This window comes from Bos grunniens, chromosome 21, assembly GCF_055505025.1.
Source record: "Bos grunniens cultivar Pamir isolate PY7600 chromosome 21, Bosgru_T2T1.0, whole genome shotgun sequence".
In the NCBI taxonomy this organism is placed as follows: Eukaryota; Metazoa; Chordata; class Mammalia; order Artiodactyla; family Bovidae; genus Bos; species Bos grunniens.
In genome coordinates, this window is record NC_141185.1 from 64,087,972 (window position 1) to 64,102,629 (window position 14,658).

A 14,658-nucleotide genomic window follows, 5' to 3' on the forward strand; every position below is an offset into this window, starting at 1 on the left:
AAATTTTGCAGTTTGAGTCCAAGAGTATTAAATTGGCAGCTAAAATACTCCAGAAGAATAGAATCCACTTCAAAACATTACATTTACACCCAGAACACATTCCAAAATTACTTGATACATGAATAACCAGGAAGATGTGATCCATTTTCAACAGAAAAGACAATAAATGGAGAAAAAAAATCCCAAGAGAATCCAGCTGTTAGAAGAGCAGACAAAAATTTTAAAGCAACTATTATCACCATGCCTAAAGACTTAAAGGAAAATATGCTCTTGATGAATGAAAATATAGGAAACCTCAGTAGAGATCCTAAAATTACAAAAAAGAGAACCAAATGGAAAACTTGACATGGGCCACATCTTTTAACTGCTAAACAGAGAACTATAAATTCATTTTTGAATGGTGGTAAAAACATATAATAAAAATTTATAAATAATATAAAGCTGTAATGATAATAGACAATAGAGAATATTAGTGCCATAGATTATTGTAAGTGCATTATACATTAATGTATTTAACCATCTTAATAATTCTATAAAGTACATGCAACTGTTGATCATTTTTACAAATAAAGAAATTTAGGTACAAAAAGATTAAATAAACTACTCAAAGTCATTCAAGCCAGTAAATGGCTTAAGGCAGGAATTCAAACCCAGTAGACCTATCTGTAAATTCTTAAGTATCTACACTGTACTGCCCCTCTAGGAGAAAATTATTTTGAATCTTGGAGAATGTCTAGGACTGGATACTGGAAATATATCAAAATTTGTACGCAGTCAAGAGGCATGCTGCTGCTGCTGCTCAGTTGTCAGTGTGTCCGACTCTCTGTGACCCCATGGACTATAACCCCCAGGCCCCTGTGTCCATGGGACTCTCCAGGCAAGAACACTGGAGGGGGTTGCCATGCCCTCCTCCAGGTCAAAGGTACACTTATGGGGAACGTATAGTCTTAAATATATACAGGAAAAATTAAGACAGATAAAGCTTAATGAGTTAAGTATTTTACTCAAAAAATTAGGAAAAAGGCAACAGGATTAAATCCAGAGAATGTAAAATAAAATTAAAAAGATAGAAATTAAAGAAAATGGAAATAAAAAAAGTAGTAAGGAAGAAAAACATAAAACCAAAGCTAGTTTTGAAAAGATTAATTAAAAACAGGCAATTTTCTACAATTAAAATAAATAAACTAGATTTGCATTAACATGGATAAACCTAAAAAATATTATTATAATAAAAGCAAACTGTACAGTATGAAGCCATTTGTGCAAATTTTAAAACATACGAAACAACACAACATCTAGTTTATGACTATATATCACAAATACTGTAATAGTTCAAAAAACATGGACAGGAAGGATTCACACCAACCTCAGGATGGTGGTTTCTTCTAGGCAGTAAGCTATGGGGATAACAGAGGTGCAGTGGAAGGATACTAAGTCATACCCATAAATATGAATTTCTCTTAAAAAAAAAAAAATATTCTGAAGCAGATGTGACCAGAACTTAACATTGGTTAAGTCTGAATGCTGAGCACATGGGCTTTCAGTTTTTGTTTTGTGTTTTTTTTCCGCCTATTTTTATAACTAAAAAAGTATTTCAGTTTTTACAAAGTATTTTACAACTAAAATTAATTTATACCTGCTACTTTCACTTACTTCTAGCTCCTCTATGAGCTTCCTGGAGGAGGGACCATGCTGTGTCATGTTCACCACAGTTACGTTCTATGTCTAGAGGGTCAGTGAACACTTGATGACTGAATAAACAAGAACAAGAACATATGACCTCTAGGGGTAACTTTCAGTCTACAAACACTAAGATTCTCTCATTGCATTACAGATTTTCTCAAGAGGCAAGGATGAGAGATAATAATGAGAACTTTAAGCTTTCAGCTCAGTGCTCCACAGAGTTTCTCTTTCTTTCCCTATTAAACAGAACAAGGGCACTGAAGTGGTCCCCTGATATTAAAGAATGGGGGTAGGAATCATAATTATAACCACAGCAGCTGCAACTAATATTTGTTAGTTGCTAAGTGACAAGTACGCATTATCTCATTTAAAGCACACAAAACCCCCAAGAGGTAGATATTAGTGCGCTTCAAATGATGAAACCAGTGGCCCAGTCTTTTCTAAACTTGCCTGAGGCTACACAGCTCCTTTCCTATTTATTTATCAAGAAAAAACCATGAATAGATGATGAACAAGCCAACTATGATATCTATTCTTATTGGAAGGGTCCCTCCGTTCAGCCCATTCCCAATTTCCTCCAAGTTTGTTTTTCTGTCTCTTGGGCATTTGTAAGTGTTCTTATGAATATCCCCCCAACCAATGTGGCTGAAAGTGGTGCCATCACCTTCTCACCTCTGTGTTCTTCAGCAATAACCCTGAGAAGCAGACAAGGCTGGCATCATATCAGCATCACAGATGAGAAAACAGGCTGCTGTGGGCTGAACTGTGTACTCGAACCCTCAGCACCTTTGAATGTGACCGTGTTTGAAGACAGGGTGTTTAAAGAGGTGATCAAGTGAAAATGGGGTCATGAGGTTGGACTCCAATATTACTGACATTAGAGATCAGGATACAGACACGCATAGACCAAGAGCCCACGACAGGACAAAGGGAGAAGACAGCCACCTACAAGCTAATGAGAGGGGCTGCAGAGGAAACCTACCCTGCTGACCCCGTGACCTCGGGGCTCTAGATCCAGAACTGTGAGGAAACAGTGTCTGCCGTTCACTCTGCTGGGTCCATGGCAGTGTGTTCCAGCAGCCCCAGCACACTAACAGGACACGGAGATGCCGAGGGACCCTTCTGGGATCACACACTAGGGAGGCAAGAGGTGGGCCTCTAGCATCCCTCTTCTTCTCATTCTCAGGAATAATGATTCTAAAGTATCAGGGTCTCTTTTCAGACCTGATATTTTATATATGAGTACATACTTAAAATACTAACATGAAAAAACACAAAGTACAAATTTAATTCCATTTCTTTTGGCTTCTTCTCCCACTGAAGATGCAGAAAAACATGGAAGACCATCACCACCACTGAAACAAAACCCACTGGATAAACGACAAAACCATATTTTGCTTCATGCACTGAAGACCTGAGGTCTCCAATGACTTTAGAGGTGACAAATGCTAGGGGGACTGAGCCCTTCCCACTGAGCAAAGACCAGCAGCCAAGTACCCCTGGGGCACAGGTCGGGTGAGGAGTTAACAGGCATCTGACAAGGACTCGGTGAAGTCAGAAGGAACCAGCCGAAGTCTCATCCACCACATGGGCTACGATGAAGGACTCAATCTGGATTAGAGGTGTCCTGAATCTATCCCACCAGACTTGTACCTGACTTACAGGAAGTCAGGAGAGGATGGAAAGCAGAGTGACATCTCCACTATCAGGTGGGGACTGAGTGACGCTCTTACACTCCTGCCGCAAGACATTTGAAACCAGGGGTGAACCGGAAGGAATTCAAGTCACGATCCAAGCCAACCCACCCAAACTCCTGATTAAACAGAAGGCTTCAGCTCCTCATCCCAGGGACCTCTTTATTACCAGAAGAGAAGCCAGCTAGGACAAAGCTGCCAGATACAGAACCGCCGTGGCCAAGGCTGACCTGAGGTCCAGCCTCCTAACTCAGCTCCAGGGGCCCATGGCAGTGACATCATTTAGTGTTTAAGCCAGTTTGATTTCTGTGATTTCCAACCAAATGAATCTAAAGTAACACAAACACAATTTCCAACCAATAGTTTTTTATAGAGTATATACAGGTATTATTACACATGCAAATTCTTGCATAAATTGGCAATACACAATTTCTGAGTCATTATGATATCCTCTAAACACTCACTAAAATTAACTTTAGAATGCTATAAATGAATGAAACAATACTATAAAATAACTGTACTATTTTTAAAATAATCATAACAAAACAAACTATAAAGTAGCCATCAGTGACTTCACAGAATGGCATTGATGTGTTTGTGTTCTAAAGAGCCCACCACCAAGCAAAACACTGCAGGATTCCTATTGTGACAGTGCCTCATAGAAAACTAGTTTTATTATTTCACAATCTACTTCAACCATCCACAGGTTTACATCTACCATAGTGAATGAGAAGAGATTCAAATTATTACTTAAAAACCATGAAAGTGCTAGTGGGAAGATTCTAAACCGAATCTGAATGGAGAAATTAAAATAAGCATAGCAGGCAGACAAAAAGTTTTGGAGTCAAAATAACCACTCAAAAAATCAAGCATCTTTTCAAAACATCCAAAGTACCATTTTAGTGTTTAAGAATAGCCAAAAATATTTTCAAATACTCATGCTCACCAAAAAAAAAAAAAAAAAAAGAAAGGAAAAGGAAAAAAGGCTCACAGGCTCCATATTTTCATGCCAAGTTCCAAGCTGGAGTGATATTTTATGAATTAATTTATAAGGTCCTAAAAGAAGCTATAAAGGAAATAGGATCTGCCTGTCCCCTCTCTGGAAGCCCTGAATCTTTTAGCCTCTAGCCTCTGAGCTGGAAATGCAGCCTCTGTGGTACAAAATAGAAGGCAGTGATTCCTCCCAGGTGGCCTTCCCTGTGTCGGCCTCTCTGCCCCTAGCATGGTGGCTCACCTGGACTCAATCAGCGGAGCAATGAGTGCTTTGTGGAGGAGAAAGAGTTATCAGACTTCTCTTCACCTGCCTGAGCCAGCTGCCCACCCCCAGGCCACGTCCAAGGTTGGGATAACACAAGATCAGTGACAAGGCACGATGACACTGGTGACTGCCGTGCTCAGCCATAAAGAACATGCTCCCATGGGAAATCATGAATTAATCTCATTAATCTTTCCAGGAAACTTCAAGAATGTATTCTGCTGGCACCCTGGTAAATTAATTTTTCCAGTTTCTAAACCCCCAATGTTTAAAAGTTAATCCAAACTAGATAGGGCCTAATTAACTGCTTATTAGCTAAGCCTCTTAGAAGGCCTGTTGTCTTTCTTCACACAGCAACAAAGTTTACTATTTCACACAAGTCAAGAAGGACCAGAAGCAAAATTTATACTTTTCTCCTAAGTCTGTGTTCCTACCCAAGACAGAGCCTGAGTTGGCATCACCTTAAACAAACACGTGCTCCTGCATGGCAGAGCATGTTGATGAGAGATCTGGGGGTTGGGAAGAGGATTATTTTCTAGGCAAATTCAGAAATTTCTCTCTGCAGCCTTGCATGACCACTCTTGTTTCAACTTAATTTCCATCATATCCTCCCTAGCCTGGCTTTGCACATTTTATTTCCTTCATTAAAGGCAAAACAGTCTCTCAAGAGTGCCTCCAAACTAACCTTAGGGACAAAAATGCAAATATCAGCACAATTTATCATTTTGTCAGCAATCCTTGGTATCACAACCCCAAAGAGGATGGCAGCTGGTAATCACACAAATATTCCACAATACCATCCACAGGCACCCCGAGTTTCTGGTCACTGACTAGCAGCTGACGAGCACCAACTCGAGCAGAGGAAAAGTAGGAATAAAACATATTTGCTCTTGGGTTTTACTCTGTGGGCCTGCTTGGTGGTCCTCACCCGAGAAAACACCGCTTGCAATGGCCCACAGGTGCCATTACTCATGTTTAAAACGTCGGAGGGCAGCAGTTCTCAGCACCAGCTGAACGTTAGAACCACCTGGGGAGGTTTCAAATCGCCAGATGCCCCAGCTGCACCCCAGACCAATAGAAGTGGCTCTCTGGGGGCAGGACCAGGGTGCGACTAGTTGTTAAGGCGCCCCACGTGATACCAATGGACAGCCAGTGCTGAGAACCTCTGCCTCCGAAACAATTTTTCAGAAATGCAGAAAACGCACAGATTTAGAATGATCACCAGTCATTCACTTTGAGAGGAGATAGAGAAAAAAATGATTCACCAAGACTGACCCAAAAGGGAAGAAGCACCACCCGCAAGCCGTAGACTATCATCTTCATCAAGGGACACCGACAGGCAGCCAGCCAGGGATCTAGCACCGTGAGAAGTCCTTAAACACCGACAGGTAATCCACAGGCTGCCCAAACAGAGCCGCAGAGTACAAGAACCCTGGGTTCTCAGCCCAAACTGCTCATCAGAACCACCTTTAAAAACACACCCAAGTCACACCAGACCAATTAGATCAGGATTTGTGGGGACTGGCTAGTGCACAGCACTTTTTAAAACAATGGCTCTCACACCTAACTTGACCAGATTTACCTGGACCCACCGCCATGGTTTCTGATTCGGGCTGGGCTGGGGATGGGTATATGAGAACACACAGTTCTAACAGGCTCCCTGGTGATGCTGGTGCTACTGGCCCAGGGGTCACACATTGAGAACCACTGTTTCCTAAGTTCCCCAGCTGACGCTGATCACTGCAGCCAAGTCAGAGGACCGCTGTATAAGAAGAGCGTGCTCTGGCCATGGTGTCCAGGGAAGGAATTACTGTAGCTCTGCCACCAACCTTGGACTTGACAACGATAAGCCACTGAGGTTTTTCAAGCCTCAATTTGCTCCTGGTCTATAAAATTGAGATGTAACAAAAAGAGATACTTGGTACTTTCTACAAATGCTTTTTTCAAAGAGCTAATTACACATGAAACACTGATATAAACACACATAGAAAGGAAAAGAAAGTGGCCTTATGGGCAATTAAAAAAAAATAGCTTTCAAAACACCGGAAACCTAAGTTCTTGCTCACAGGATTTCAGTACATTTGGAGACACATCAATGGGGATGGTCTAGGGATGTGTGACAGTATCAAACAGGCACGTGCTGTGAGTCATTCACTCTGTTTCCCAGACTCACCTGTGAGGACCTTGCAGAGCTGCCCAGGTATCTGGGCCTTGGGAGAGGGGCTGGGTGTCAAGGACAATTTGCGTCTGACCAGATGCTCTTGTCCCTGGGAACTGTTGAGGGGCTGGATGAGCACCTGCTCCTGCCCGAGCTGGATGAGGCCAACCTGCCCAGAAAGAGAAAAACAGACGTCAGTCATCCTCATTCACGCCCATCCAGGACCCCAGCGGCAGAAGCTGGGAAGGCCACCCAGCTGAGGCCTGTTCCCGTGCTGGGGCTGCTGCTTTGCAGGTTCCGCTGATTCACGAAGCCCAAGAATGAGCTCATGTGTGACCTGAAGCACAGGGATCAAGCGACAGAAGGCAGAGGCTGGGGCACGACAGCACCCGTTTTCTGTGTTCACTTTCAAAGGTATATTATTCTGTTGTTTGTTTTTTTTTTTAAACTTTTTAAACTATCTTTACGTCATCCCCCGGATCATCCACTAGATCACTGAAAAAGCAAGAGAGTTCCAGAAAAACATCTATTTCTGCTTTATTGACTATGCCAAAGCCTTTGACTGTGTGGCTCACAATAAAATGTGGAAAATTCTGAAAGAGATGGGAATACCAGGCCACCTGACCTGCCTCTTGAGAAACCTGTATACAGGTCAGGAAGCAACAGTTAGAACTGGACATGGAACAACAGACTGGTTCCAAATAGGAAAAGGAGTACATCAAAGCTGCATATTGTCACCCTGCTTATTTAACTTATATGCAGAGTACATCATGAGAAACGCTGGGCTGGAAGAAGCACAAGCTGGAACCAAGATTGCTGGGAGAAATATCAATAACCTCAGATATGCAGATGACACCATCTTTATGGCAGAAAGTGAAGAAGAACTAAAGAGCCTCTTGATGAAAGTGAAAGAGGAGAGCGAAAAAGTTGGCTTAAAGCTCAACATTCAGAAAACGAAGATCATGGCATCTGGTCCCATCACTTCATGGCAAATAGATGGGGAAACAGTGGAAACAGTGTCAGACTTTCTTTTTCTGGGCTCCAAAATCACTGCAGATGGTGATTGCAGCCATGAAATTAAAAGCCACTTACTCCTTGGAAGGAAAATTATGACCAGCTTAGACAGCATATTAAAAAGCAGAGACATACTTTGCCAACAAAGGTCTATCTAGTCAAAGCTATGGTTTTTCTGGTAGTCATGTATGGATGTGAGAGCTGGACTACAAAGAAAGCTGAGCACTGAAGAATTAATGCTTTTGAACTGTGGTGTTGGAGAAGGCTCTCGAGAGTCCCTTGGATTGTAAGGAGATCCAACCAGTCCATCCTAAAGGAAATTAGTCCTGGTTGTTCATTGGAAGGACTGATGTTGAAGCTGAAACTCCAATACTTTGGCCACCTGATGCGAAAAGTTGACTCATTTGAAAAAACTGTGATGCTGGGAAAGATTGAGGGTAGGAGGAGAAGGGGATGACAGAGGATGAGATGGTTGTATGGCATCACCGACTCAATGGACATGGGTTTGGGTAGACTCCAGGAGTTGATGATAGACAGGGAGGCCTGGCGTGCTGCAGTTCATGGGGTCGCAAAGAGTTGGACACGACTGAGCAACTGAACTGAAGTCACCCCCCAAAAGTCAACCTGAGTAGGTACTCCAAAAATGTTGGGAATGAATGACAATTATATCCTTAACAGGGAAAAAAAAAAGTATATATGTATATCCCTGCTACTGCTGCTAAGTCACTTCAGTTGTGTCTGACTCTGTGCGACCCCATAGACGGCAGCCCACCAGGCTCCCCCGTCCCTGGGATTCTCCAGGCAAGAACACTGGAGTGGGTTGCCATTTCCTTCTCCAATGCATGAAAGTGAACAGTTGAAGTGAAGTTGCTCAGTGTGTCCAACTCTTAGCGACCCCATGGACTGCAGCCTACCAGGCTCCTCCATCCATGGGATTTTCCAGGCAAGAGTACTAGAGTGGGTTGCCATTGCCTTCTCCAATATATATCCCTCAGTTCAGTTCAGTGCAGTCGCTCAGTGGTGTCCGACTCTTTGCCTAGGCATCACTATTTAGACTATTTAGAATCCCTACTTAGACTATTTAGAATTTTATATAGAAACTTATCCCTGGGAATTAGTAGAATCAAATAGAGAGGATGGAGTCAGATCTTAGTGTTAATAGTTTGGTGATAGGAGATTTATAGATTTTCTTCAGTATTTCAAGAGAACTTGGCAGAGTAATGAATTAGATTTAGGTTCTAATTTAAAGTACATCAGTGATTTAGACCTGTAATTTTAAAATCTTATCAGGTTCGTAAGCAGTATCAGAATGTATAAGAGAACTTAGGACTTCTTTACAAGACTATTAACTCATTATTTACAAGAACCATTTAAGTTCTTGCAAAGGATTTATTCTTTAATCAGACTACAAAAGAATTTGAAAATGAAACTGAATATGCTAAATTTCTAAACATGGTTTTAAAGGTTTAAATGTTGTCATCACCAGATTTGTAAACAGGATCAAATGTTATCCAAAGGCTCCTTAAAAAGAATTTCAAAAACTTGCTACATTATAATGAGAACGTGATTTGTAAATTGAACAAAAAACTTGCCGCTTTAATAAAATGACTATTAATTCTTAAAAACATGTACACAATGCAGAGAACTTTTCCCTTCATTTGGAACCAATGCTGACAGTATTAAAAGTCTGCCCTCCTTCCCAGGATACTTGCCGCTAGCTTCCCTCTGAATCATCAACAAAACGAGGTAAACCTCCCACAAGGAACCTGACTGGCTATTATCTGTGTTTGCCCGCTGGACCCTGCAGCCCACGGCCCCTGCTCTGGGTTCATGGTTGGGACCACCTTTGCCAGCACAGATTCGGGAGATAGAGCCAATCTGTCTTAGGCTGTCACGAACATCCCTGCTTCTCTCCCCCCAACCCCACACACACACTACTTTCTAAAAGCTGTAAACGCACTAAAGCAATGGTTCCCAAACTCCAGTGTGCATCAAAATCACCTGGAGGGTGTGGATGCTCACCAAGAACACTCATTTCTAACAAGTCCCCAGGTGACACTGCTGCTGTAGGCCTGAGGACCACACTTTGAGAAGCACTGGTCTCCACCACAGCTCAGCAATTCCTCCAGCCTCAGGTACAAAGTTTACTCACACGAAAGGATACAGACTCCTCTACCTTCTGAAAGGATGCATCGATTCGAATCCTCTGGAAATAAATCAGATCAATTACGAAGATCGCCTACAATTTTAGTCCCCAAATCACAGGGTGAGACCATACTTACTGTTCTAAGCAGATTGCAAGGTTTCCATTTCATTAGAACTTCTGCCAAGAACAACTCAAGAGATTTTACTGCCCAAATAAAACTGTCTTAAAGTGGTACTGCATGACCTGCCAGGAAGCAGGGCTTTCTCCCCTCTCCTTTGAAGTTAAAACCCGAGTCTGTTCACTGTGATACTTCAGGGAGGTGGTTGTGGGGGGCAGTGCAGATCCCCACCGGAAAGCCTCAGGGCAGAACCCTGGAGAACTGTCACTGGAAATGTTCATGATTGAAACAAAGTTGGTAGACGGGCCCCACATGGAAGGAGGCCATGCTCCCTGGAGGACATGCTCCATTCTGACAGGGTCCCAAGTCCTCCCAAAATGCTCAGGCTGCGGGAGGCAAAGCCCCCTTGTGTCTAGCACTTTCCAAGCCAGTTATCCTCCACTCAGCCCAGTGTCCAAGCTGCAGGGTAAAAGACCATTTAGCCAGTAGTTCTGATGTGACATAACACAGAGAATCTGTAAGAAAGCCTACGGGCAGGCACACATAAACACACACACACACACACAAAACCACGGTCCCACCTCCTGGTGGAGTTTTTACCTTAGAGGGTCGTTTTCACAGGGACCACATGGTGGTTTCAATCTACTCAAGAAAGAGACTAGCAAAGCTGCTGAGACAGACATATGGGCCAGAGGCCTGTACTCAACCGGGCAGCCAGGTGCCCCAGGGCCCGGAATTTCACGCAGGCCTGTGGCCAGAACAAGCACCTGGAGGGGCCGCAGGGCATGGCCTGCCTGTCCAGAAGCCACCACGAGGAGGGACTCACCCCTGTCCTCCCCAAGCACTGCCACCGGGCACCCTGAAGCCTCACCAACACCCACTGGGTCATTGCGGGGGTAAGACGTTCTGTGAAAAGCGCTGTCTCCACCACCACCACCACCCTCCCTGCCACACACACACACACACACACACACATACACACACAGACATACACACACACACATGCAGAGACATACATATACACACATACAAACACATACACACACAGATGCACGCACACACATACACACACACATATACACACATGCCCCCCCACACATGTGCACACATATATGCCCACATATACACACATGCATGCACACGTGCACACATACACAGAGACACATATATACATACACATACACACACACATATACACACATGCATGCACACATATACACACATGCCCCACACACATACACGCATATGCATACACGTACACACAAACACATATACCCACACACACGTACACACATACACACAGACATACATACACACACACACAATCTCAGCATGGGAAAAACTTGTCAGCCCTTTCCCTAACCATCCTCTCCCTCCCCTTTCCCTACAAAAACCAATCCCCTTCCCTGGCACTCTATGTCCCAGCCCACTACCTGCTGTGTTAGAGGGCATGTGTCACAGCCCAGTGCGTAGTTTGTGTCTTTGAGGCCGGATCAGAATTATTCCTCCTTATTTTTCCAATGTCTGCCACATAAGAGTGACTCAAGAAAAATGTGAGTGAACTGGACTGTACTGGGATGGACTCAAATGAAATGGATGGAACAGAATGAAGTGGACGGACTGGCGCAAACTAGGAGGCCCCAGCACAGCACTCCCGCAGCCCCGCGCCCACATTCCTGTCCCCGCTGCACGCTGCAGTCCCTCGGCCGGTTCTGAGAACTCCTGAGGCCCAGGCCCCACTCCAGGCCACATGAGTTAGATCTCTGGGGGTGAAACTCGGGCACTGGTATTTTTTTAAGCTCACTGGGAGACGCTGATGCAGCCAGCATCAAGAACCACTTTCCTAGCTTTCAGCTGGCTGCTGGAGAGGTGGCCACCTCCCGCATCAATCCAGGACCTGGAGGTGCCCTGGGCATGGAGCGCCTACACCAGCCTGGGCCTTCCTGATGGGGCCCTCTGCCCTGTGGCCCCAAGAGCTGAGCAGGGCTTGCATTATTCCTCTGCTTACCGTCTATGTCGAGAAGGGAGCCACTGGGAAGTGCTCTTGCAAGGCTTCCCTGTTCCATAGACAGCAGTGAGGAACGCCTCAGATCACAGTATATGCAGGACCACTGCAGACCCCATCTAAAGGGGACTGGACTCCCACGGCGGACAGGACTGGAAGCCCAGAGGCCTCTGGCTTTTAAGGAGACAACAATCCTCAATGAAATGAAGAGAAATCTTACATCTTCTAAGATTTGGTATCCTACTAAAGAAGTTTGTTGAAGTTGCTCAGTCGTGTGCAACTCTTTGGATTCCCATGGACTGTAGCCTACTGGGCTCCTCCGTCCACGGAATTTTCCAGGCAAGAGTACTGGTGTGGGTTGCCATTTCCTTCTCCAGGGGATCTTTCCGACCTGGGGATCAAATCCAGGTCTCCCACATTGCAGGCAGACGCTTTACCTTTAAAGAAGTTTGCGGCAAATAAAATGTATCAGGTGTAACCTGATATTACAAAAGTTCTGAGTGGTTCCCTTTCAGTTCCCTTTGTTCTGGAAGCTGGCTTTGAGGGGTTTCAGTGCTGCTTTAAGAGAGCATTATAATCTGGGTATTATTAACCCCACCCAATCCCCTGAAGCAGGACTAGCTCTCCCTGCAGCTGAAAAAATGAGTGAAGGTCAGAAAGGTTTGTAACTTCCTAACATTAGTGAGACTTCTTTGCATAACATGAAAAATGCGTTTAAGAAACTCTGTTTCATGCATGTTCTGGAACCATCTGACGCTCTTCCCTCTGTCTGAGGGGACCTGCCTAGTGACTGGTGACCTCACTGTCCTACAAAGGCCACATGGGGACTTCAGCACCCAGGGAGCCTTCGAAGCCTCTCCTTTTCAGGAGGCCACGGCTTCTGGGTTCACTGGACTGGGCCTTCAACGGCCTCCTCCCTGTGGATGGGTGAGTGTAGGTGGCTGGAGAGGAGGGAGCAAGTCTGCTCCCAAGAAGGAAAAACAGTCCTGGGGCTGCAGGCCCTGCTACACTGGCCTCAGACTTTTGGGAGGCCTCAGCGGAATCTGGGGGGGCCTCAAACCTGTCCCAGAAGGAGCATCCCCGATACAGCACAGGCATGAGGGGCCTCCCAACCTCCACAAGGAGCCCCCCTTTCAGGGTCATGTTGCTGCCTCTGCAAACGTCAATTGCCTGAACACAGATTCTTGGTCTTGACTCCAAAGTCGGCCTCCCCATTTACAGCACTAGACAGTCACAGACCCCCTCCTTCAGACCCCTCTCCTGTAGTTTTCCTGTCTGTCTCCACAACCCAAGCCTTGAGGCCCATCACCTCGCCCTTCCAAACGCCCCCTGCTCCTGTCCTCCCCACAATGCTCTCCCCAGGGACTTCCCGGTTAGTAGCCAGAAATGCCCCCTCATGCCCTCCAGGCCAGTGATCCTCAAAATGGTTCCCAACCAGCAGCAGCACCTGAGAACCTGTCAGAGCTCAAGCTCTCGGGTCCACCGCCAGATGGACTGGATCAGAAACCTGGGGGGTGGGGCCGAGCAATCCAGGTAGCAAATGCTGCCAGGAACTCTGATGCCAGCTCAGGGCTGAGAACCACTCATAAAGGATGAACCCCTCCCTACCCCCACCCTACAGGCTTAAGAGCATGCTCCTTCCCCTGCCAACCTTCCGAGACAGGGCCCCATACCCCACTTCTCTCTGAGGCTCACTGGGAGCCTACTGGAGGGTCCTACACACGGCAGGTATATGATAATGATCTGCTCATTTAGTCAACAGCCTTGACTGGTTGGCTGATCTATAAATGGAAAAGTCTGGAAACAGCCTGTGGGGCAAGAGAAGAAATGTGTTTCTAATGCCTTAACATGCCAGGCTCTAGCTAACTGATTTCAGACTTTATCTTACTTCCTTCTCTCGACAGCCACGCAAAGCCGATGCTATTTACCCTTGTGTGACTTCAGACAGGGGCATTCAAAGGACATAAGCGACTTGCTCAAGATCACAGCCTGGAAAAGTCTTATTTCCGAAAGAACATGGGTGTGACGGTGCACCTGTGAGCCCGTATGTGGAAACACACACGGGGAAGGTGCTGACTCTGAGTGGTTCCCCAGGACGTACTGGCTGCAAAAACATCTCCTGTTGCACATATCCAAGGTCAAGGAGCTGCAGTATCTCCAATTCAGGAAATAAGCTTCAAGAATGCTGTCAAAGAAGACATCTTCAGTCATCATCCCATCTTGTACTTCTTCTTTTTTAACAGGTTGCCAACTAAATACAAAGTTCAGGTATACACGTGTATACCTGTGGCAGATTCATGTTGATATATGGCAAAACCAATACAATATTGTAAAGTTAAAAAATAAAATTAAAAAAAAAATACAAAGTTAAGATGGGAAAATCTAGCTACGTACCCTAGGTAAGTAACTAGACAGGCTTAGGTATCCGAGGTTACAGTCAAGGGCAGCCTGATGCTCACAAGCGGTGGGTACAGAGTTACCATCAAGCAGAGTGAGCATCCTCCCAGAGGCCTTAGAATTCTATGCTCCAGGTTCTCCTCTTCAATTTCTCCGCATCCCAAATCTCACAACTGTCTTTTCCCTCC

The 14,658-nt window shown here is 45.0% G+C and overlaps 1 protein-coding gene across 6 annotated transcripts in view; it reads right to left on the bottom strand.

Moving 5' to 3' along the window:
• The window catches only part of ADAMTS17 (ADAM metallopeptidase with thrombospondin type 1 motif 17), a 406,696-nt gene that overhangs the window by 386,939 nt on the left and 5,099 nt on the right, over positions 1 to 14,658 (bottom strand). For all 6 annotated transcript variants that reach the window (XM_086364865.1, XM_086364868.1, XM_086364864.1 and 3 more), the window contains exon 3: positions 6,806 to 6,959. In XM_086364865.1, coding sequence (XP_086220991.1) covers positions 6,806 to 6,959 — 154 coding nt within the window. The remainder of the gene's footprint in view (positions 1 to 6,805; positions 6,960 to 14,658) is intronic.